The following is a 24,154-nucleotide window of genomic DNA, read 5'->3' as shown; positions in this document are numbered from 1 at the left end:
TGATAGTACAGTACCTGATAGTACATGTTGTTACACAGGTTGTACCACTGTACCTAATTAGGTAGGTACACTGTAACAGTGACACATTAAAATAAAGTGTTGCCAATGTATTTCCCCAGTAGTGGACAATAAAAACTTGTTGAACAGGTGTGCTGAGCTTTGTTTTTGGCTCTTCAAAGTGTTGTAAGTAAGGTGGTGTAAGCAGCCTATAGGCAGGTGGTGAGACAGGTCAAGAAATATGGTGCAGTGAAACACTATACAGTTGATTTTCAGAAGGTGGTTTAGAGTAGTATAAATGAAATATAAATATGTGCACTGTATTACCTTATAAGAGCAGAATAAATATGGCTATGAATAACAATGTCAGTTGATATTATTTTAAATGTTGGTGACAATACATTAATAAGGAGAATACCAATAATAAACAATAATGTGAATGCAATATCAATGGGCAATAAATGCAAATCAACAAATACTATAACATACAACAATGACTCAGAACAGCCTAAGTGCATGGTGAACAAATATGTCTTTACACCCCTGTTGACAGGTGCATGCAAAAACACAGAAAGCAGACAAGGATTTTGTTTTTATAACACATGTAATAAGCAATGAACATTTGAAGATGTTTTGTTTTGTATTGTTAACCACTAGATGGCAGCATGACACAGCACATAAAGTACACCTATGTGTCGCTGCGACCTGAAGGATGGCGTGGTTGAATATCCACTTCTCCTGTTGTTAGCCACGCTGCGCAAGCCTGGTAGGCTACAGGAAAAGCCCATAGGCTACAGTCGCGTGTGTTTGTGGTGATTTATTCCATGTATTAACAAAATAATAATGTAACATTAAAGAAATAGCCTACATAGATAAAAAAACTAAATAATTACACCAAAAAAGTAAAAAAGCTTTATCATTGATATATAAGCTTACTGAAAATCAAATATAGGCCTAGCCTAAAATTGTGTTCCACAGACAATATGTCCTACAGATAATAACAACAGTAAGAACATAGGCTAACCTAAGTCATGACGACACGAGGGCTTAAGTCTTATGTTGGCCTATGACTACGTAGCCTAGGCTACCAAGCACGTCTGTGTCTGCGACAGTGAAATAGCTCCAATATTAATTGTGGCGCCAATAAATATATGCTAACATGAATCTCATCAGTCACCTATAGATAAGGGTTAGGCTATAAACATATGTAGGCTATAATGTAAAAAATAGGGTCATATCATATAATGTTGACTTATTAAGATGGGGGAGAGAGCTGGACATATTACACTGAACTAACTGTTCATTGTTGAAAATCAATCAAAAGTTTGTAGTTGATCTGATGTCATTGGTCGCAAAGGACTGTTAATGGGTGTATCCACAATTGGGACCTTGTTACAAGTTGGTCTTTCAGCTGCTAATGCAATCAGTGGCCGTCAGAAAACATGTTAGACAACTGAGGAATGAGATGCCACACATAAAATGTACAGTCAAACAGAACCCACAAACATCAATGGGAATCAACCAAACACTGCAGGGAACCATGTTATTGTCAATCAGCACTCTGCCACGCTAAATCAGACCCTGCTTATGTTTGTGCAGAGCAGAACAGATATTTGTAGATATGGTGCAGGACCTGTTAAGAGAGATTGGCAGCTCAGTCTCCCTCATATTAGTCCCTACGGTGAACGATGTAATAGCATAGTGCTGCTGCTTCTGATGTGCAAGACAAGACAGGGTATATATTCATAATGTGACAGGCAGCATGTATTTATCATTATGTTACAACCTCTGCACAACTACTATTGATGTTAGAAGAACAAAACAATACATCTTCAAATGTTCATTGCTTATTACATGTGTTATAAAAACAAAATACTTGTCTGCTTTCTGTGTTTTTGCATGCACCTGTCTACAGGGGTGTAAAGACATATTTGTTCACCATGCACTTAGGCTGTTCTGAGTCATTGTTTGTATGTTATAGTATTTGTTGATTTCCATTTATTGCCCATTGATATTGCATTCACATTATTGTTTATTATTGCTATTCTCCTTATTAATGTAGTGTCACCAACATTTAAAATAATATCAACTGACATTGTTATTCATAGCCATATTTATTCTGCTCTTATAAGGTAATACAGTGCACATATTTATATTTCATTTATACTACTCTAAACCACCTTCTGAAAATCAACTGTATAGTACTGCACCATATTTCTTGACCTGTCTCACCACCTGCCTATACTGTAGGCTACTTACACCACCTTACTTACAACACTTTGAAGAGCCAAAAACAAAGCTCAGCACACCTGTTCTGTGCATCAGCAAAGTTGGAGGGTTAATTTATGAAACATCACTTCTAGTAGGCTACATGTGACGTGTAGGCTAGAAGAGAAGTCTTTATTGTCCACTACTGGGGAAATTCATCGGCAACACTTTATTTTAATGTGTCGCTGTTACAGTGTACCTACATGTACCTAATTAGGTACAGTGGTACAACCTGTGTAATAACATGTACTATCAGGTACTGTACTATCATTGTACTTGCATTATGTATTTGTGGGTACCTACATAGGCTATAGTTGTTACATTGTAATACTGAGTGCTTTTACCAAACTTTGCCAATTTGCCTACATTTTCATCAGAGGCAAAGAGCTGACCTGAGACCTGCTGGATGGGGTAAATCTGGTCATGATAGATTTGATATACAAACCATTCTTAGCTCCAGTCAAGCGCAGTGTAAGTTTCTGTTAACAGACCACCATGGAGTCCAATATCCCACGTATTCCACTGTTGTCACTTGCATTGTGTTCATTTCCTGTTTAATGTTTAATTTAAACGTTGTAATCGCTAAAACTGTCTTTTTTTTAGAACTACCTTTTCCCCCGACACATATCAACTAATTTCTCAACTTGCAGGACAAACTGCTGTAAATGGATGGTTGCTGCCAATATAGTAGGCTATATATTTTAATAATAGCCTAATAATAATAGATTAGGTGTAACTTTGCATAGGGCCTAATTGTGTTATGTTTGTTGTAAAGACTCAGCTTTAAAGGGACACCAGGCAAGCCTGATGCAGTTTTTTCTCAACGAAACACCACCTTGCTCGGTCTGAAGCTCTTTTCCTTTTCTTTGCGTCTTCCGTCAAGGGTTTTCGCTGCTTCTTCGCCAGCTCTGCCATTATACACACGTTTGCAACAATCTCTAGCGTTTCGTTAGCCTGCCTCTGTGCTGTAAACTGATCCTGCTTCGGTCGGAGGGTACGATACACTGAACTTTCAAGCGGGATATTCTTCCTACAGGCAGTGGGGCGGGCGAGAGAGTCTTCATTCGCCCTGTAACGAGTCATTTAACCATATACCGACTTACGAAGATGAGTAATTAACACGAAAACGTTGCCTGGTGTCCCTTTAAACATTAAAACAGCTCATACGTTTAATTTAAACATTTGCTTTTTAATACGTTTAATTTAAACATTTACTTTCTTTGCAGACTCTTACCGCTACCATCAATCAATCGCAAATCCACAAGAAAATGTCCTGGCGTGCACTTAGAAAACCGGCGACGGTAACTTCATTAAGCATAATTTTATGCATCGTTCTCTACTGGCAAAGCACCAACATACACCGCCAAACAACATCCTGCGCTTGTGGCAGTTGCCCAAAGCAAAACGAAGACGAGGGTTCTTGGTTTTCCAAGCGCTTCAATGCCTCATTTCACCCGCTAATGTCAAGCAACAGCAGTGTCCTCAGTGAAAAGGCATCCAAATGGTGGAAGGTAAGTTACATGACTTGATCCCGTCATCTTACAATTCTAAACACTTTTTTTACAATTAGATCAAATCAGTTAGGTTTCAATAAGATTAAATCCACAAAAATTGCATTGTTGCTGTTGCCTCGTTGACCAGACCAGACCCTTCTCAATTGAGATTGAGAGTGGGTATATGGCAAAGGTTCAATTAACTTCCAGCTGGGGCGTAACTATAGGAGTGAAATTAAATAGGTGCATTGAACTCTTACCAAATCGTGTCAGAAGTGCAGCAATTAGGTAAACGAAGGTTTTAAACGCAGTTGTTTAGGCTACTCAATTCAAATACAAATCCATGCCAGTGGCCAGTGTATCGTATTGGCCAGAATATAAAACAAGTTTCTTTTCTCTTGAAATATGTCTGAAAAAGTGGGGTCATCTTATATTCAGGGCCTAGACAAAAAAGGGGGGAAATCTGTAGATGACGCCGGCCATATCGATATTTTGTAACGAGTGTTTTTAATTAAGTGAGCCATCTTTTACAACAATGGCACGAGCCTGGATGATGGAGAGATCAAAAGATTATCTTGAATAAAGTGGTTCAAAAGTAGGCCAAGTTAACCAGCAAGTTCTCAGAGCAAAGGACACCGACAAAGACAATCAGTCCTATTGCCTCTATGTCAATCTGTAACAGAAAAGTAATGAATGAATCATGACATTGAATCTCAATGAACCATGATTCTCAATGAACCACAATGACATCGATTCCACAGTGGGGAGAAGTTCACCGGGTCTAAATAACAATTCTGTTTCCTTATTAGCTGCATGAGGTAGGAGATATTGGGGCACATCAAGTTTCTCACATAGCCTATTGGAACTTCAAGATACATAGCCTTATGGTTTTCTTATTCAGTTCTGCACTGGACTTGAATTAGGAACCTTGGCACCATGGCCGTGATATATTAAGACAGTTTCCCAAAACTGTCGTATTTACATAGTATTTTGTAAGTTTGAACCATGATAGTTTCCAAACTTCAGTAGTCTGGACTAAGGTGGTTAATGACGTTTAGTAGCACGTGAACGGACACACCTGCACATAAGAGACTTAAAGGAGAATTCCGGTGTGATATTGACCTAAAGTGTGTTGAAACATGATACCGAGTGTGAATGTATGTCTCATAGCTCACCTCGGCTTGTCCCCTGCACACAGAAATCTGGCGCTAGTTAGCCAATGCTACCAACAGTTTTACACCATTTACCATGAGGCTCAAAGTAGCTCCATACTTCATTGGTAGACTTCCGAGGGCCTTGACATATAAAACGAGACATGGAGAACTTTGAAAAAGCACTGGTAGTTTATTTACAAGACGATTTATACAGACAGTACCTTAAGGAATTTTACCGTTCAACGCCATCTTGAATTTAGTCAAGTCGAGCGACGAGTACGAACGAACAGGTATGATAAGGGATTCAGTTTCTTCCAGTAGCAGCAACTGGAATCCATGCATTTCCACGGAATTATTTTTGGAATCCGACAATATCTCCCCTCTTCGCAGCACGATATACTGGGCTAGGTGAACAACCCGGGTCACTGAGAAGAGAAGTAAATTAGCATGCACGCACATACACACCCACTAACACAGACAAGCACATTCACCACACACCAGCGTACATACAGGTAAGCAAACCCCACATACACCAGCATGCACCAGTACACACACACACACACACACACACACCAACATAAACGCACACAGGACTTGCACTAACCAGGGCCCAGTTAACACTCCACATGCATACATGCATAGACATGCACAGATCATGCAACACGATAATAGTTAGGCTATTAACAGAGCCGAGAACCCAACGTTACAAACACAAGCCCGGTCATGCACTGCGAGGAGATACAGATGAAGAGGCGGCGAATGGTCGTCAGACTGACAGGCCCCCTCGGAAGGTAAATGAACATAAATTAAATAAACAAACAGTGGAGACAAAGCAGCAAACTCATCGGTTGCGGAAACAGGCCAAAGGCCAGCACGAACACCGCCGATGCTTCTGCCAATCTGTAGATGTAGTAAAAGCTACAGTTACAATATTGTTTGTTCTAAAAATAGACACAATACAAACTTTACGTTTACGTACCGATTGCTGATGGTTCCGTCTCCCACTACCGATGGCGAGATAACGCCTGTGCGGCTAACACTGCTCACGACAAGCTAAATAAAACAGAGGGATCAGGATAGCTAATCGGGCAAAGGAAGAGATAGAAATACCATACAGAGGTAGCCTACCTGAGCCGATAAGGTTCTCACACCCAAATCCGGATGGCAACATTCACTATGAATCCACACCGGGTTAAAGCACAACGGAGCTGCTAACAACAACAAACACACAAACAAACAGTCACGGCTCCGCGTAGACAGGCATACCACGTGAGAGGACAACAATCGCTTACCTGCTGGCAGTAATGGTACACACACGGGACCCACATCCAACAACACTGACCAGGAAGTCCCTCCTCCAGGGAAAGGTGGAAGACATACAATCAGGAGGGCTGACTTCCTAAAATAGCACTGGGCCTATAATTACCCACCTGTCCATTCAACGGATAATATTAGGAAAACACCACCAGAGGGGGGTGTATCCTGCTACAATCGCAATGTTATGGGATCGTTTAATGGCTACCTCTCCTCCATCTGTCCGCTGCGTCATCAGAGTTACGTCGTCTCCAGCAACTATACTTCTTATAGTACTACTTACTACAGGTCGAGAGGTGTAGCTGAAACTACACAACTTTACGATAGTGGTTGCGAACGTTAGTTGCTACTATGGTTTTGGGAAACACTAATGTAGTGTAACGATGCATCATACTATGTAAGTTCCACCACCATAGTTCAAACTATCGTTTTGGGAAACAGTTGTGTCGTACTTCCATAGTTTCAACATAGTTAGCAACGATGCTTTTGGGAAACGCACCCTTGTATAGTAGCATATGGTTTGTGATTATAGTAATAGTTTACTATTGTAGGTTTACATGTGACTGTTTTCCTGTTCATTTGTTATGTGGGTGAAATGACAAAAAAAGAAAGTAAAACTGCTCAAATATGTTCAACATCTAGTATTTACTGAAATGTGCCTAATTCACGGTGGTTATCATCCAGTGACGTCATAATATGCAAATTAGATGAGTAAATTTACCTCCTTCATAAACCTTTGTTCAATGATTTTCACATTTACAGAAGGACTTTATCTCTGACCACTTGCAAGCCATGGCCTTTTGAAATTTTGATGTAAAAATCCAATTTATTTCTTTAAACCCTGGCGGCTAAAGGGTTAAAATCTAAATGTTATCTAAATCTAAATCTTAAATGTATATCTAAACGTTAAATCTAAATGTTTCATCTAAATCTAAATCTTAAAGGAACCATATGTAAGATTGTGGCCAAAACTGGTACGGCAATCACTTTCAAATTACTGTAGAGCAGTGTATCCCCTCCCCCACACCCTGACTCGAGGTTGCCAACCCAGATGCCGAAACACTACTGACTTCGTGATTAGTAGATAGGTGGAGGGTGGCGCATCAGGCCAAAACACAACATGACATGACAAAACACAACATAAACATCAGTTGAGGGCTGCAACTTCACTTTTTAAATGACAATATACTGGCCAGACTACAGTTGTCAGTGATATAAGTATTTGAAATGAACATGATTTCTTAATGTCTAGTGGCATATCAGGATCATTTTATGATTAATTGAAATACATTTCTTATATATGGTTCCTTTAAATTTATATCTAAATGTTATATCTAAATATTGCGCTCAATGCATGGGAGCAAAAAACGCAATATTGCGTTTTTGGCACTCAAAGTGTTAAGACATGTTCTTTAAACATATTGTTTGAAGTGGCACTCAAAGTGTTAAGACATGTTCTTTAAACATATTGTTTGAAGTGGCACTTTAGAGGACTCATTTTAGAGTACTTTATAGTAGTCATGTAAAAGCCAGCGAATAGGACACTTTTGCGGGCACTTTAACATGTTTTTTTCAACCATGACGTCGCCTTTTTCTATTATTTATGCAGTTAATTTTTGATGGTTGAAATGCCCTTCAAATCCTGTTGTGCAAACCATGTCACCTACTTTTTTTGTGCGTACGTTACTTTCCAGGTTTTAGTATGAATTCCACACCAAGTCTTTGTACATGAGGCCTCTTGTGATGGAAGCTTTCCCCCAGTCCCACTGCCCACAGACTATAATCAGACTAACTAGATGTACCGCATAGCGGTACAAAATATGACCGCCGCTCAGTCCTGTACATCCGTTCCGCGAAAATAAATCACACTTCAATTTGTCTCCATATTTTACTCCATCCCCCACTCTTGAAACTTTTGTGTATGCTTGTTTGGCATGCCTGAGTGTGTGTGTGCGGCTGCACAGAAAGTAGCCTACTGGTGCTGAAAAGGTGAATAGATTGTAGAATAGCCAAAGAAGATGTAGCATTGTTATAAAACCTTTAAAATCTCTAAACAATCACAAGTAGGGCAGTTCATCACAGTTCATCCATTGCAACTGGATTGATGAAAGGTCACTTACACCTGTAGGCTACATTGTATTTGGGAAAAGCAAAAGGTATCAGCATAATGTTATTTATTTATTTATTTATTTATTTATTTATTTATTTTTATGTATTTATAAACAAAAACATCTCTGTCAGTTCCATGCCGTTTTCAACAGCTATCAAAAACAAAGGTCATTTTTGGATGGATGGATTTTTTGTGAATGTTTCTTCTTCTACATAAGATTTTAGTCATCTTTAGTTCATGTAATACTTTATTGTCAATGCACAAATTAAGTAACAGTAGTCTGAAACGTTATTGTTAATACACAAATTAAGTAACAGTAGCCTAGTCTGAAACGAAATGCTGTTTTACATCTAACCAGTGGTGCAAATAACCGACATGTCCAAATGGGCCTTGATGAAATGCGTCGCTAGACTGTTCATACACATTTTAACGGGCCAAAGTTGAAGAGCTTTTGTCCGTTATTGTTCGAGGCAAATATAGGCTGATTCATGTTCCCTTGCATTGTGTAACTGAGGTCCATGGCTAGTCTGGCTTTCATCAGATCAAGCTCAATCTTTTAAGAAATCAAAAAATAAATAGCGGGCAGATCAGGCTGGGTTCACCCAGCCTAGTCCATAGGCACCCGATATTGTTTAATTTTCCGATTGAGATATACACGCTCTGGCTATTCTAAATGCAAAAATGCATCAGGGAGTTATGACAAAACGGTAACTAACAAACTAGATCCTAATAGAAAGCTGTTAGCTTCCTAAGCTACAGGTAGGATTATAAGGTAGGCCTATTTACAACATAAATTGTCAATAGGCTATGCTGGCGACACAAATAAAATCTCCTTTGGAAACCAATGGTTTACGCCTTACAGTATCAAGCGGACTTAAACTGTCATATCGCGGCAAAAAAAGTTGTTATAACATTCACGCAGCTCCATGAGTCAAGGAAAGCGAATGAAGTAGCCACTTCTAAATGGGACCCACTACACAGTAGCTTAAGGTGTGTTGCTAAAGCAGCCATAATGAAATGAAGGTGTCATTGTTTGGATACGTCACACACACGTGCTTTTTATTTTAACAGACTACAACTACCAAGCTGTAATCAAAGCACATCGATTCCCCTCTCACACCCTGCACGCACTTAAAACAAAATAAACAGGCGTCTCAGTCTCACTCATGTATAGGCAAAACTGTATCAGACCGGTGTAACGGTAAATCTTCCATTGCACAGAATGATTTTGTAGCACGTGCAATAAATGACAGTCGAAAAGATACAAACAGTGCTGCTATCAATTTGTTTATATAACCGCATTTATAGTTTTCTACAAATGCAATCAATCAAATGGGCCTCCATCACTCAACCAACGCTAACGGTAACATTACCTAGGTAGGTTATTGATATTACAAGATTAACGTACCTGCAGTAAAACCAAGCATGTCCGATAAACATCCTCAGATTTATTTCGGCTTCAAGAAGAAATGGGAATTACACTTCATGTGAACATCGTCCTATCCTTATTAGATGTTCGCTGCGGTAAATTACAGTCCTTGTAGGGAAGCGTCCCATTGTTTTTTCCAACCCACTTTTAACTTCCAACAAAATTACGCCTCATTGCAACGATCTTCATCTAGTGGACAAACGACTACTTATCGCCAATACTGAAAATGCAGCCATGATGATGATGATGAATATTTATTTTGGCTTTCTTTTTAATCCTACTGAATTTGTAATTATGTATCGGCCGCTTCTAATACAGATAGTATGTGGGTGCCTGTGTGTGTGCATGTGTATATGTGTGCACCGCCATTTACAGGCCAATGAGTGTACAGTCACTAAATGTACACATAACCTAATTTTTTAGACCCCCAATGGATGAAATTCTACCTAAACTTGGCATACCCCAGAGAATGCCAGGTCAATCATACACATACAATTTGGTGCAGTTCTGAACATCTTAACTGAAGATAGGGGCGATTAAAGCAGAATAATATTGCATTTTCATTTTTACCGGGGGGGGGTGCAAATCACAAATGAGTGATTATGAGCCAGGTTGATGTGGGCCCTTGAGACCAACATACCATAAAAAATATTCTTCATCCTCAGTGCCACGGTTCAGGTAGTTATTTAGGAAAACTGTTTTTTCGGTTGGGGCCCAGCATGGGGGGCTGGTGGTGGTCCCCGGGGACGAAATGAAAATTTTCCGTAAAAGTCTAGTGGGGCTACACACCCACCAAATTTCATGTACCCCGGTGGTTCGGTGTCCCGAATGCATTCATTCGGAGGGTGTCATAATGATCCTACACTTTTAATTTCGTGCAGTTTTGACCTTGTCAGCCAGAGATATTGTGATGAAAACACGTAATTTTTTTGCTTTTAATTTTTAACTAGGTGGCGCTTATACATGAAATTAGTGGTAATGGGATGGGTTGACATGCCCCTTAAGACCAACATACATAAAGGTGGACCTCCTAGGCCCTACAGTTCTCGAGATATTCACAGAAAACTGTCTCCGGCCACCTACAGGCCAGTTGGTGTATAGTAACATAAATGAATTTATTGTGTGGCCCCCCATGAACGGAATTCCACAAAACTTGGCGTGCATACAGAGGGTGTCATAATGATCCTACACTTCCAATTTCGTGCAGTTTTGACTATGTTAGGTCACAGATACCTTCAATTACAACACCTCATTTTTACTTTTTGTGTTTAACTAGGTGGCGCTATACATGAAATGAGTGGTTATGGAATGGGTTGACATGGCCCCTTGAGATCAACATACAAAAAAAAATGGTCCTCCTAAACCCTACGGTTTTCGAGATATTCACAGAAAACTGTGTCTGCCCTACCCTCCTTTCGGGGGGTCAAGTCCAGCGGGGGGGCTACAGATCAAAACGAAAAACGATGGTTCCATGCTATCCATGTGGGGTTACATGCCCACCAAGTTTCGTGTACCCCGGTCTTTCAGTGTCCCGGGAATCATTGACGGAAATTTGGGCATGCGAAAAAAAAAAAAAAAAAATTAAAATCTGACTAAACCTATATGACCGCCGCTTCGCTGCGCTGAAACCAATCACTGAGGCTGTTTAGACCATGTGATGTTAGTTGTGCGACCGGAGATGTTGGTTAATCCTTATAGGTCCAAAAGTCCATTTAGGCAAGTTCCCCACTTGGCAGTCATCCTGCAACACATTTTGGGTAGTTATCGGGCAGCTATTTCCCTATTCAAGTGAATGGGAAGGCATACATGAAGTCTTGGAACGTCCTCAAAAATGAATCATTGGTTTTCCCCTCGTAACTTTCATGTGGATCCTGGTTCCTCTGATTCAAGGTTTAAACATCTCAATTAAAAGGATGTTAATGATGAATGAATTGGAAACTTGTAGATGTCATGGTTTAGGATGTTGTGTATGTCTTTTTGACAGCGGTTACAGCCTCGTAAAGGACAGCCCAACTACGGAGAGGTTGTGGAAAAGTTGTTCCAAATCATTCCTGACAAGGAGTATTATAGGGGTACAAGTCCCGACCGCTGCAGGGTGTGCTCTGTGGTGGGCAACTCTGGGAATCTGAAGAAGTCTCACTACGGACGTCTGATCGATGCCAGTGATTTTGTCATCAGGTAAAGAAGGGGGTGGGGTGTGTATGTGTGTGTGGGGGAGTGATGGTAGCATCATAAGGCCCGTTTCACACCGGGTGCGTGGCGTGAGCGTGTCAGCTGCGTGAGCATGTCCGTTTTTACTTCGGCTCCCGTGTTAACAGGTTAGACCTTGCACACCGCCTGCGTGACATGCACGTCTCAGACGCGGCTCGAGCCGCGCCGAAAATGCGTGCATGCCAGGAATAGGACTCACGTCAATTTTTTACATGCCACGCAAGCGTGTTGGAAGCGCTTCCATTTAAAACAGTGAAGAAAAAAAATGATGTGAGAAAAAGAGACGGTTTAATTGGCAGAGAGGCCGCGGCATCGCTGCATCAGACACGCGTCTGGTAAGCAAAGACATACATGTAGAAAACGCCACGCAGCCGGCACGCAACTGACACGCAACAGACAAGCGACATTTGCGCCACGTTCCCAGTGTGAAACGGGCCGAACTGAGCAGGTGTATCAGATCAGTGTCAAACAAACAGTTTTGTCTTTACAGAATGCTGATATTTAGTTTTGATCAGATTTCATGAATCATGACTTTCTATTAAATCAATTCCACTGCCCATTAGCTTTAGTCCATGTGTGCTGAACTTAGTTCGTTATTTGCCATATTGTGCCTCATTAAAATTAGAGTAATGTCTTAAAGTGAGTGAATGACATCAATGTGAGTGAGTGGAATGATATAAATAGCCAAGTAAGAGGTCTGTTTATTTCCCATCAGCTGTCTTTTAATAAGTCATGACTGTGTCCAACTTCTTTAACCCTAACCCTAAGAAAAAAGCTTTTCCTCTCGAATTCTCTTCACATATCATTGTACATGTAGGATAAATAAAGGTCCTACCAAAGGCTTCGAGCAGGATGTGGGATCAAAAACTACACATCGCATCATTTATCCTGAAAGTGCTGTTGATGTCGACAACTCTACTCACCTGGTGCTAGTTGCTTTCAAGCCCCTGGATCTGGAATGGCTGTTAAATGTCTTCACCACACACCGTGTCAGACAGTAAGAAGTTCTGGCAAAATTATTATTTATTATATTTGCACTTTATTTACTACAACATGGACATATGTAACAATGTACTTTATGTGCTCTATGTGTCCCACAAAGAAGCGCAATTTGTGAAACACATGAAAATGTCTCCATACAGTTTATGGTTGTTAAGTTAGTATTTTGTGGAGGCCTTAAATAACATGCAGGATTACATTAAGACACATCATTAAAGTACTGTATGTCGACAATTTACTGAAAGTGATAAATTGAACAGAACATGTGAGCGATAATCTCATTTGCTTATATCCCCTAGTACATACACACACGTGAAGTCAACAATAAAAGCTAATACAAGCATGGTGAGTTATGATTAATCTTCATTTCCACCATTATTTCCACAATATATTCCTTGTTGGTTGAAATCAAGATGACTTAACAAATGTTAGGCCTGATTCATAGTCTACGCAAGCTATGTGAACACAGTTGACAAGGCGTGTTTTGAAGTGCCTTTCATAGTTTTCGCAAACTACACGGATGAGGAACTCCCATCAGACATACGTGGTATGAAATGCATTGTTGCACCACGTTACAAAAAATTGGACGAAACATTTTCCTGCGGAAGAACGCATCATGGCATCCTTCCATAGCTCAATGCACTCACATTTCCATACATTGTGTTCCATACATCAGCATGTTTTAAAATGCCTTTCATAGTTCATGGAACTCCAATCAGACATACACACACTCACATTTCCATACATTGTGTTGACTATGACTTGTCCCTTCCACATCAAATTTAATGAGAAGGGTAATACAAACACAGTGAAGGAAGGATAAAAGAGAGACTACAGTAATCAGAAGATAAATATTAGATAGATAGATAGATAGATAGATCTATAGATAGATACTTTTTATTGCCACACCACAATGTTGGTGGTATTTTTGTTACAGGATTTAATAACAAAAAGTTTAGTTGTGTTCAAGTGTCTTATTGTTGACTGGTGATGGTTTGGGTAAGAAGAATCTTTGATGATTCCGGAAGCACGGTTTAAGGTGCGATCTGAGTAGCCTACATAGCATGGCCTGTAGGTAGGTCACCCCCAACTATGTCTCAACGGCTTTCCTTTTTGGTGTGCAAATCTGAACTCCCATATCAGACAGTGATGGATGATGTGATGATGCTCTCTACGATGGCTTTGTAGAAATGCACCAACAGATGTTTGCTCACATTAACCCTTATTAAGTTTCCTAAGGAAGTCTTTGTTGAGCCTTCTTGTTTAAAGTACATTTGTTTGGGCTTTTTATGCCTTTAATCAGATAGGATAGGATAGTGGAGATTGACAGGAAGTGACTGGGAGAGAGAGTCAGGGTGGGATCCGGAAAGGACCACGGGGCGGGAATCGAACCCAGGTCACCGGCGTACGGTGCAGGTGCCCCAGCCAGTCGCGCCACTGCTGGGGCTTGTTGAGCCTTCTTGATGATGTGAGTGGTGTTAATTTCACACAAATTGTTGCTGATGTATAAGCCAAGGAATTTAAAGGAGTCTGTCAAGGCTATGGACTGGTCACATATAATAACTGGGGCAATGGTGTTAGGCCTTCTCAAATCCACAACTATTTCATTAGTTTTTAAGGCATTGAGATGGAGCTTGTTGTGCCGCACCAGTCTACAGCCCAGTTGAACTCTTTGCGGTATTGAGACTCATCATTATCATTTATGGGGCCAATGATGGTGGTGTCATCTGCATACTTGAACATTTTGAGTGGTGATGAGATATCAAGTCATTAGTATAGATTAGCACATTGTTATTGGTAATTAGCCTATTCCTCCTTACATAATTGCATCCCTTTATGATTCACAGATTGTAGGGCCCCTAAAAGTACAAAACATAATACCGATATGTTATTTGAGAATAACTTCCGTGTTTTATGTGACTACCATAAAGGTTACAAAGAAACATGTTACGTTTTAGTTCCTTTCTTTCATTTTGTTGTCACAGTTCTATGTTATTCATTTTACTACATCAGCCTTGTAGTTTGTAGTTTCTCAATTGCTACAACCTGGGAATAACCTATGTGAACTATTTGGTTTAAATTGATACGTGAAGGGTCTAACATGACTCAAATAACGTTGATGCTTTCCTGGTCTCTCAGGTGATGGTTTTCAACCCCAGTTTCATGCAGTATGTCCATGAGGCCTGGCTAAAAAAACAAGGCCCCCAACCATCCACTGGCTTTTTGGCTGTTGTTTTTGCTCTTCACATCTGTGACCAGGTGAGCTATCACTATTTTATGTGCTGAGGTGAGTACAGCATGTGAGCTAAAGGGTCTGTATAGTGTCCTTTAGTGTTGTACCAAAATTATGACTTCGATACAATAATTGCCATACACATCTCGATTAGGGCTGTAACGATACACCAACCTCACAATTCGGTTTGTAGGCCTATCACGATTTTTGATTATTTTATATCCTGATATAAAAAGAGAGAATACTGAATTTATGATATTTATGACAGCACCCTGTATACAGCCTATAGCCTAGGCCTACTATTTCTATTACAACTCTACCTCTTTAATTCAGCTGTCTGGTTGAAGTCTGGAAATTGTAAACAAAGTAGCATAGTTGGCTAGCTTATCATAGTCTACTGGTTGGACTGTTCAGTTTCCCCATGTGTGTTTAATTAAGTTTCAAGGTAATACTTGTTCTCCTTGGGACAGGCACTTTTGGGAAACATTGGTATTGAGATGATCAGTCAACTTGAATGCAAGAGTTTTAAACAAATATGTGAGGGGAGTTTACCTCTATACTGTTTGGTAAAGTTGCACGCATAGTCTACAATGAGAGCAACGAGAGGTACGAATTTTTTTTATTTATTTATTTATTTTTGGACAATGTAGGCTACCGGTAAGTAAAGCGGGAGATGAGTGTTGCTTATGCGGCCGTGAATTTGAATTTCCCCTTGGGGATCAATAAAGTATCTGTCTATCTATCTATCTATCTATCTATCTATCTAAGCTGCAAAGCGCTGCGTGTAAAAGTCTAGAAAGGGTGTGTCGCGATTCTGCCCTTTCACACCGCGACACAGGTTTGTGTATATGAGTGTTGCAATTTCGGTTTCGAATAGCATATCACTACAGCCCTAACTCGATGCTCGATACTGATACGATACCACATCGAAATCGTAAAATATCTGGAAGAAAGACGCAGACCTCCTCCAAAGTATTGAGTCATTTGTGTTGAATTTGGTGCAGTTTTGTAGTGTGCAGGTCAATTCTGTAGGTCAATTCTAAACTTCTAAACTTCCTACATAATTATTATTTTTTATAGTCAGTAAAATAGTAGTTTGTGTATGATTAAAGGATAATTCCGGTATTTAGCACTTTGAGTCCCTTTTCTGGTTTGTTTTGGATGTGCTAAATACCGGAATTATCCTTTGTTTGTTGTAGTTCATTTACATTGTGTTGTGTTTTGGCAATAAAGTACCTTTAAATTTGCTCCATCTTTGCTAGATCAACGTCAGTGTTGAAATTACTGCATGCAAATCACTGAATGCTATGCAGAGGGGCCTAATCTTTAGAAGATAGTCTTCTTTGCTCCCAGTGTACAAGTACGACGTTCCAACCTCTCAGGTCTTTGTCAGATAGGCCTACACCATTACCTGTTGCAATATATCTGTGTGCATTAATACATTATGTCTGTGTTAGTACATTATGTCTAACTAGATGTACCGCAGAGCGGTACAAAATATGACCGCCGCCCAGTCCAGCACATTTTTTCCACAAAATAAATCACGCTGAAAGGCCTATATGATTCTAACTGTCTCACTAAATTGCATTAGCCACACTCAATTCTCACTGGTATCTGCTAGACAACAAGTACCAAAACATGATTAGTTCATAGATTTCACATGTAAAATTAATTTTATACAACCCCACCCCCATGCCCAAATTTCCGTCAATGATTCCCGGGACACTGAAAGACCGGGGTACACGAAACTTGGTGGGCATGTAACCCCACATGGATAGCATGGAACCATCGTTTTTCGTTTTGACCTGTAGCCCCCCCGCTGGACTGGACCCACCGAAAGGAGGGTAGGGCAGACACAGTTTTCTGTGAATATCTCGAGAACCGTAGGGTTTAGGAGGACCATTTTTTTTTGTATGTTGATCTCAAGGGGCCATGTCAACCCATTCCATAATCACTCATTTCATGTATAGCGCCACCTAGTTAAACACAAAAAAGTAAAAATGAGGTGTTGTAATCGCAGGTATCTGTGACCTAACATAGTCAAAACTGCACGAAATTGGAAGTGTAGGATCATTATGACACCCTATGTATGCACGCCAAGTTTCGTGGAATTCCGTTCATGGGGGGCCACACAATAAATTAATTTATGTTACTATACACCAACTGGCCTGTAGGTGGCCGGAGACAGTTTTCTGTGAATATCTCGAGAACCGTAGGGCCTAGGAGGTCCACCTTTTTTATGTATGTTGGTCTTAAGGGGGCATGTCAACCCATCCCATTACCACTTACTTCATGTATAGCGCCACCTAGTTAAAAATTAAAAAGCAAAAAATTAGGTGTTTTCATCACAAGATCTCTGGCTGACAAGGTCAAAACTGCACGAAATTAAAAGTGTAGGATCATTATGACACCCTCCGAATGCATGCCAAGTGTTGTGTACTTTCGTTCATGGGGGGCCTTACAATAAAATAATGTATGTGTACATTTAGTGACCGTACACCAACAAGGATTCCCGGGACACTGAAAGACCGGGGTACACAAAACTTGGTGGGCATGTAACCCCACATGGATAGCATGGAACCGCCGTTTTTTAGCTTTGATCTGTAGCCCCCTCGCTGGACTGGACCCCCCGAAAGGAGGGTAGGGCAGACACAGTTCTCTGTGAATATCTTGAGAACTGTAGGGACTAGGATGACCATTTTTTTTCCATATGTTTGCCTCCAGGGGTCATGTTAACCAATTTCATGTGCACACATGTGCACAAACAGATACACACACACACACATACATTCACAGTAATCATACGTATGACACATACTCACACAGTAGACATATGTACGCTTGCATGCACAGGCACATACGCAGGCACACACACAAGCACGCACACACACACACACACACACACACCCACACACATAACATAAACATGTACATGCACACATGCACACAATTCAAGAATTTATCAGAATTATGAACAGGCAAGATGGAGGTAGGGTTGTATAAAATTAATTTTACATGTGAAATCTATGAACTAATCATGTTTTGGTACTTGTTGTCTAGCAGATATCAGTGAGAATTGAGTGTGGATAATGCAATTTAGTGAGACAGTTAGAGTCATATAGGCCTTTCAGCGTGATTTATTTTTGTGGAAAAAATGGGCTGGACTGGGCGGCGGTCATATTTTGTACCGCTTTGCGGTACATCTAGTTATTGAACAAATTGCAGCCTACATGCCATGACCAACATTACCAGTACTACTGACCGAATATTAAATAGATTGTTTGCAAGTTATAGTAATGTGAGACTTGAGTGAACATTGCACTTTCACTATGGTCACAGTTGTTATGTCTCGTCAAAATTCACTGATGAAGGAATGTTCACTTTATCCCAGAAAATCATACTCATTTCACTTAGGCTAGACTAAGGGCGTTTTCACACCTGAAAGTCTGGACCAAGGTCCGAACCAACGTTCGTGTTTAGTTACATTGGATACATTTGATCCGGTTAGTTAATGGTTTCACATTGCAATTTTTCTAACGCACTTAAGAACTTTGCATGACGTCCCTGCATCCTGTTGTTACCACCTACGTGCGCTGCGTCTCCCTTTGATTGGTTTGTTTACAGGCATGCGTCTGACGTTGACATGTCAATTCAGTGGGTTTTCCCGCTTTTTCTCCTCTCTCATCCTCTCCAAAAATGTTGTAAATGTCGGTAGTTTAATGCATTTTTTTCTAATGGACTCTCAAATTTGTCAGACTTCTAATTCAAATTCTAATTAAATTAGCTAGGCTATATGATCTCCTGCTCTCCCCGTATGCATTCGCGGATCATTTTAGGCTATTTATTATCCGTTATTTGGTAGCTAGTTGCCTCAACTTCCTGTAATTGGTCCGAAAGTCCGAACCATCTAAAAAGTGTTTTCATTCTGCAAACGAACCGAACCATGGTTCAGTTTGATCCGGACTGACACCATCTCTTTAGGTCGGACCAAATTTTGGTCTTTTGACCGTGGTCCGTGGCACCTTTCTCACCTACAATTTTGGTTCAGAGCAAACTGAAAAGTCCGAAGATCATGACCAAATGAGGTATGGGTGAAAACGCCCTAAAACTGAAAAGATGAACTTGGCACTAATTATGTAGTGGTGTTTTCTATGCTAGATGGTGTTTTATGCCTCCAACGTCGTCTTCCAGGCAGCGCTGCCACCACTGACTTAAAGGCACCTAATCCTAAAGCCAACCCCAACCCTAACCTTAACCCATGCCTCACCCTAGTACCTTCCAGGCAGCACTGCCTTGAAGACAACATTGGGGGCATAAAACACCAAGAAATGTTTTGTATAGCCTATTTGTTAACCTGTCGTTCTTTGAACTCTTTAAAAATGTTGGGATATGTCTGTGAGGTGCTTAGCCAAGTTCTATGCATAGCCTACTGCTTTTAAGTATAGGTATATATTGGTATATATACACTCTTTTGATCCTGTGAGGAAAATTTGGTCTCTGCATTTATCCCAATCTGTGAATTATTGAAACATACACAGCACACAGTGAGGTGAACCACACACTAACCCGGAGCAGTGAGCTGCCTGCTACAGCGGTGCTCGGGGAGCAGTGAGGGGTTAGGTGCCTTGCTCAAGTTTTGAAAAGTTTTGAAACATATTTTACAAATGGGCCTCTGTATACCTGATGGCTTGCCTTCACTATCCGCGTACCTGAAATGTATCTGAAATAGTTCCAGATTTCACTTCACCTTTTGTTTTATCCACAAGCCAAGGACTGTTGGCAAAGAACTATGTTGACGTTGGCTGCGCACTAACTTACTCAGCACTGCATGCCTGACACGCCCACTTGCCTAGATGCATGCAAGGACCGTGGAGAGTGGGAGCAGTACACACAGACACAGAACGTTATTATTTTAATAAAGTATTGATTCTAAAAACGTTGGAAATCGTATCGTCTTTTGCGTGAAGGCATCGTGATACCTTTCTAGTATCGATACACCATGCAACACTAGTGTCCTTGTGGCACTGTCCCCTGAATAGGCTTTCAAAGCTTTTTGTGTGTATGTTTTTTCCACCACAGATGCCTGCATAAGGTGATGAGTACTCACATCTTACTGCAGTTACCACAATGCTAATACTCATCACCCCTCCACATTTACGGCATAGGCCCTGCATGTGCAGTGTATTACTGTAGAATCAGTGCAGTGGGGTGCAGTTCAGCACCCTGGACATTGTCCAACTTTATTGTCCTTGTTACCATAAATCCTGTTCTCTTTCAATCGAGTTCACTTGACGTTAACCAATGGGACGACATCCCCGCATGATGTCATCCCAGAGTTAAAAATAATTCCCAAATTTCTTGCATGTGGTTTGACAAATGAGGAGAGGGGCCAAAAATATCACCTCTGTTTTGTCATTATTGAGCTGGAGGAAATTATTTGCCATCTAGACTTTGATTTCATTAAAGGTGCCCTGCCACACGTATTTCATTACTTTGTGGTAATGTCTGGTTCTACCATGGACTCTAACATTTTTTGTGGAAAACATGCCTTGGTTACCTTGTTTCAAGCCATTCTAGCGTGGTATAGAAAGCCTGCAGGAAGACTCAGCTCGATTTACGCCAGTTCTCATATTCAATGAGCTAAGCTGCTTGACTCTGATAGGCTAACAGCTAGTTGGTTTCGTCCATAACATGACAGCTGTTATCAACTAATTTTAGCTTCATGGCATGAACTTAGGACTGGGCACTGGTTGTAGACTGCCGCGATGGTAGCTGTTATCAAATAATTTTAGCTTCATGGCATGAACAGTACAGTAGTATTGTCCAAACGGGCATACAACCTGCTAGGCTAGCGAGTGCATTAAACATGTATAACATAGCACTTCCTTGAGTTGACAATAACTTTTTACTTACGGACTGGGCACTGGTCGTAGACTGCCGCAATGGTAGCCTACTGCTCTAGGCTTCAACAACAACCTTTTTGCAAAGCCTGTGGCATCGTTCCAAAACATAAACTTAAGCCATTTGATGCTCAAGTCTGGGTTCTTGGGCAAAATGCATTGTTGAAGTTCTATTCATGCATAGCGCACAAGCCCGTTGACATTCAGCCATCCTTGCCTACGAAAACTGTGGACACTGTCTCAACTGGGCGAGCTCATGAATAGTAATGAGCTCAATCAATTCCACGTGAAACTGAAGAGCTTTTGCTATTGGCCTGATTTCTCTGCTTATTTCTTTTCAGCGGCTAGAGCTGACAGAGGAGGTAGCTGTTCATTTTCACATTCACAACATAGCACAAACACATATGGACCTAACATATTTTTAAAAAAGAAAAGTAAAAACGGTTTTAAAGGTGCTCTAAGCGGTGTTGGATCAAAGTCAAAGTCAAAGTCAGCTTTATTGTCAATTTCTTCACATGTTCCAGACATACAAAGAGATCGAAATTACGTTTCTCACTATCCCACGGTGAAGACAAGACATATTTTACCAATTTAAGTCCACAGACAAACATAACATTCAAGTAAACAAAAAAGTAAGTAAATAAGTAAATACGAGGGCACATATAATAATGAAAAAATAAGAGCAGCAAAATTTGGTTGAAATTGTGCATAGACAGTCAATAAAATACTAGTACAAAGTCAGGCCAATAAAAGGCTTGGGTAGTTCTGTTTGACTAAGTAAGAAAGAAAGTGGCATAGTGGTGCAGTGTGCATATACACTATACCTTGCGTTGGCCTGGCTTGGATAACGTCACTTCTGTTGACGTTCAAACAAAACACAGAGCTAGCTTGCTACTCCCTCCCCCTCCTTCCCCTGCCATTGGAATGCTCCTAAACGCACGTCTCGTTGTTGATAGGCTTGAAAAGTTTGTTATGTTTTTATGGTCCATGTTGGACCAGAGGGGTATTCCATCAACCTTGCTAAAGGCCAAACCTGGCTTATTTCGATAAGTCTTGCTAATTTTGGTGAGAGTGCCGTTCCATTAGTGTGGTTAAAGTGAATCCCAGCTTGGTATCTATAGGAATTTATGCCACAACTGGCTGGTGAATTTGCGTAGGCCTGGCTAGATACACCAAAACCCTTCTAGGCCTATTAATTTTTTTTGTGTCATTGGATTACGGCAAAATATGAATCTTTTTTTCTTAACGTGTCTTAACGTATAGGCTAATGGCGTGATTGTGCTTCGTTTCTGCGTTTGGAGAGGCATCAGACTGTAGGTGAACTTCCTTTGATTCCTGGGGGCGTTGACAATCCCTATATGACCGCTACGTAGTTACGCTAGCGGCGGTCATAAGAAGCCTAGTGATAACAATACAGTGCATTTTCATGCCCTGTAATAATAACCATACTTCATTTAGGTCTTGTACCTTTCAAAAATGAAGAAACTTCAAAACCAAGACACCTATCTAAAGGCAAAAAAGTTCAAATGCTTTTATGTAACAGGGCAGATACATTTTAAAAACAGTGCTTCGACGTGTTTCGGCATCTAGCCTTCTTCCCTCAAAGCAGGAATTTGGTGAGTCAGGATAAATATATATCATGTGTTCGTCAGACAGCAGGTGCAGACAACTCACCACATTTCTCTCCTTTCAGGTCAGAGTGTTTGGGTTCGGAGCAGACAAGGATGGAACCTGGGATCACTACTTTGAGAGGATACGTCCATCCTTTAAAACTGGTCAACATAAAGGCACTTTGGAGTATGACATGATCAGGGAGCTTGATAAAAGACACCAAATTGAAATGTATCGAGGATGGTGATGGCCTTTCATCTGGAAGTAGTTTTGTTTTACACAAGTAGTTTTTTTTTTACACATTTTACACAACATTCCAATTTTTTCTGATTTGGGGTTGTAGTATATGAAATACCTTTGTACTGTGTTCTTTAGAATAAGGAAAAGGGATATCACCACTCTGGTTCAGAATTCAGCATGTAAAGAGTTGATATTTGCAGTTATTCCCTTGCAGTATGGTCCTAAAACATGTTTAAGATAAAGTAAAAAGCAATCTGGAAACATTGTATAAAGACATGCAGTTTCTTTAATCTATTAAATTCTCCTCTTTGGCAGATGATAAGATTCTATTTTATCAACATTATTAAACAGATCTGATACTGTTAACTTGGCGTCCTGTGTCACCCATTTAATTTGACAGCATATCAGAAACCTACACTTGATTATTGTGCACAGTCCATGTAGCCTACATTTGGTTATTTGTTTTTCATTTTCAAAAAACGAATATGAATGGCATGCATCGGTATAGTCAGTGTGTTATTAAAATGAGTCTGAAGCCTTAATTTTAAGGTAAAATAATGGCATTGTATTGCTTTAATATGCATTATATTGCATAGGCTAGTAGCCACAGAACCTTTGATGATGATAATCAAGAGGGGATACACCCCCAGGTTCTAAACAAAGCAATGTCATGCACTAAGACAATTCAAAATCACCTTCTGTGAGAACTCACCGTAAAGATCCCCATTGGTGTGTTGCAATACTCCCTACAGTCATCATATAAAGAAAATCACTTATAGTTTTATAAAATATAAATATTATAATTTTATTCAATTAAGGATGCAAAGCAATTTCAATGTCACTAGGATTATCAACTAATCCAGTATTTGAATGATGCCTCTCTTACAATGAAGTATTGCAGTTACAAGACTTATAGACAAGAAATGTCAGCATACAAAAAACAACCTGCAGAAAAATAATCTCATGAGACCAGTAAGTAGGAATTAAAGGGTTTAGGTGGCCCTTTAGGGGTGAACAGAAACCCACCACTGACCCAAAATCCTAATAAATAAGAACACCTTTTAAAATTGGCCCAACCAAAGGGACTTATTACATCAAGACATGTCACAACAAACAAGACAAAATAGACAAAGTCCAACTCTAAACAACAAGACAAAATCCCAGGCTGAGAGATAGCAAGGCAGCAGCCCCCACA

The 24,154-nt window shown here is 40.2% G+C and overlaps 1 protein-coding gene across 2 annotated transcripts in view; it reads left to right on the top strand.

The window, feature by feature from the left end:
* LOC125291719 (CMP-N-acetylneuraminate-beta-galactosamide-alpha-2,3-sialyltransferase 2-like) overlaps positions 1-23,302 on the top strand; it is a 52,120-nt gene extending 28,818 nt beyond the window's left edge. For both annotated transcript variants that reach the window (XM_048238567.1, XM_048238568.1), the window contains exons 2-7: positions 3,492-3,776; positions 11,750-11,943; positions 12,794-12,973; positions 13,275-13,320; positions 15,115-15,234; positions 22,802-23,302. In XM_048238567.1, the coding sequence (XP_048094524.1) occupies positions 3,492-3,776; positions 11,750-11,943; positions 12,794-12,973; positions 13,275-13,320; positions 15,115-15,234; positions 22,802-22,966 (990 nt within the window). In that variant the 3' untranslated portion in view covers positions 22,967-23,302. The remainder of the gene's footprint in view (positions 1-3,491; positions 3,777-11,749; positions 11,944-12,793; positions 12,974-13,274; positions 13,321-15,114; positions 15,235-22,801) is intronic.
* Positions 23,303-24,154: the final 852 nt, after the last annotated feature.

The sequence above is a fragment of the Alosa alosa genome, chromosome 3 (assembly GCF_017589495.1).
Source record: "Alosa alosa isolate M-15738 ecotype Scorff River chromosome 3, AALO_Geno_1.1, whole genome shotgun sequence".
Classification (NCBI taxonomy): domain Eukaryota; kingdom Metazoa; phylum Chordata; class Actinopteri; order Clupeiformes; family Clupeidae; genus Alosa; species Alosa alosa.
Note: the sequence above shows the minus strand (reverse complement) of the source record. Positions and strands in the feature narration are given on the sequence as shown.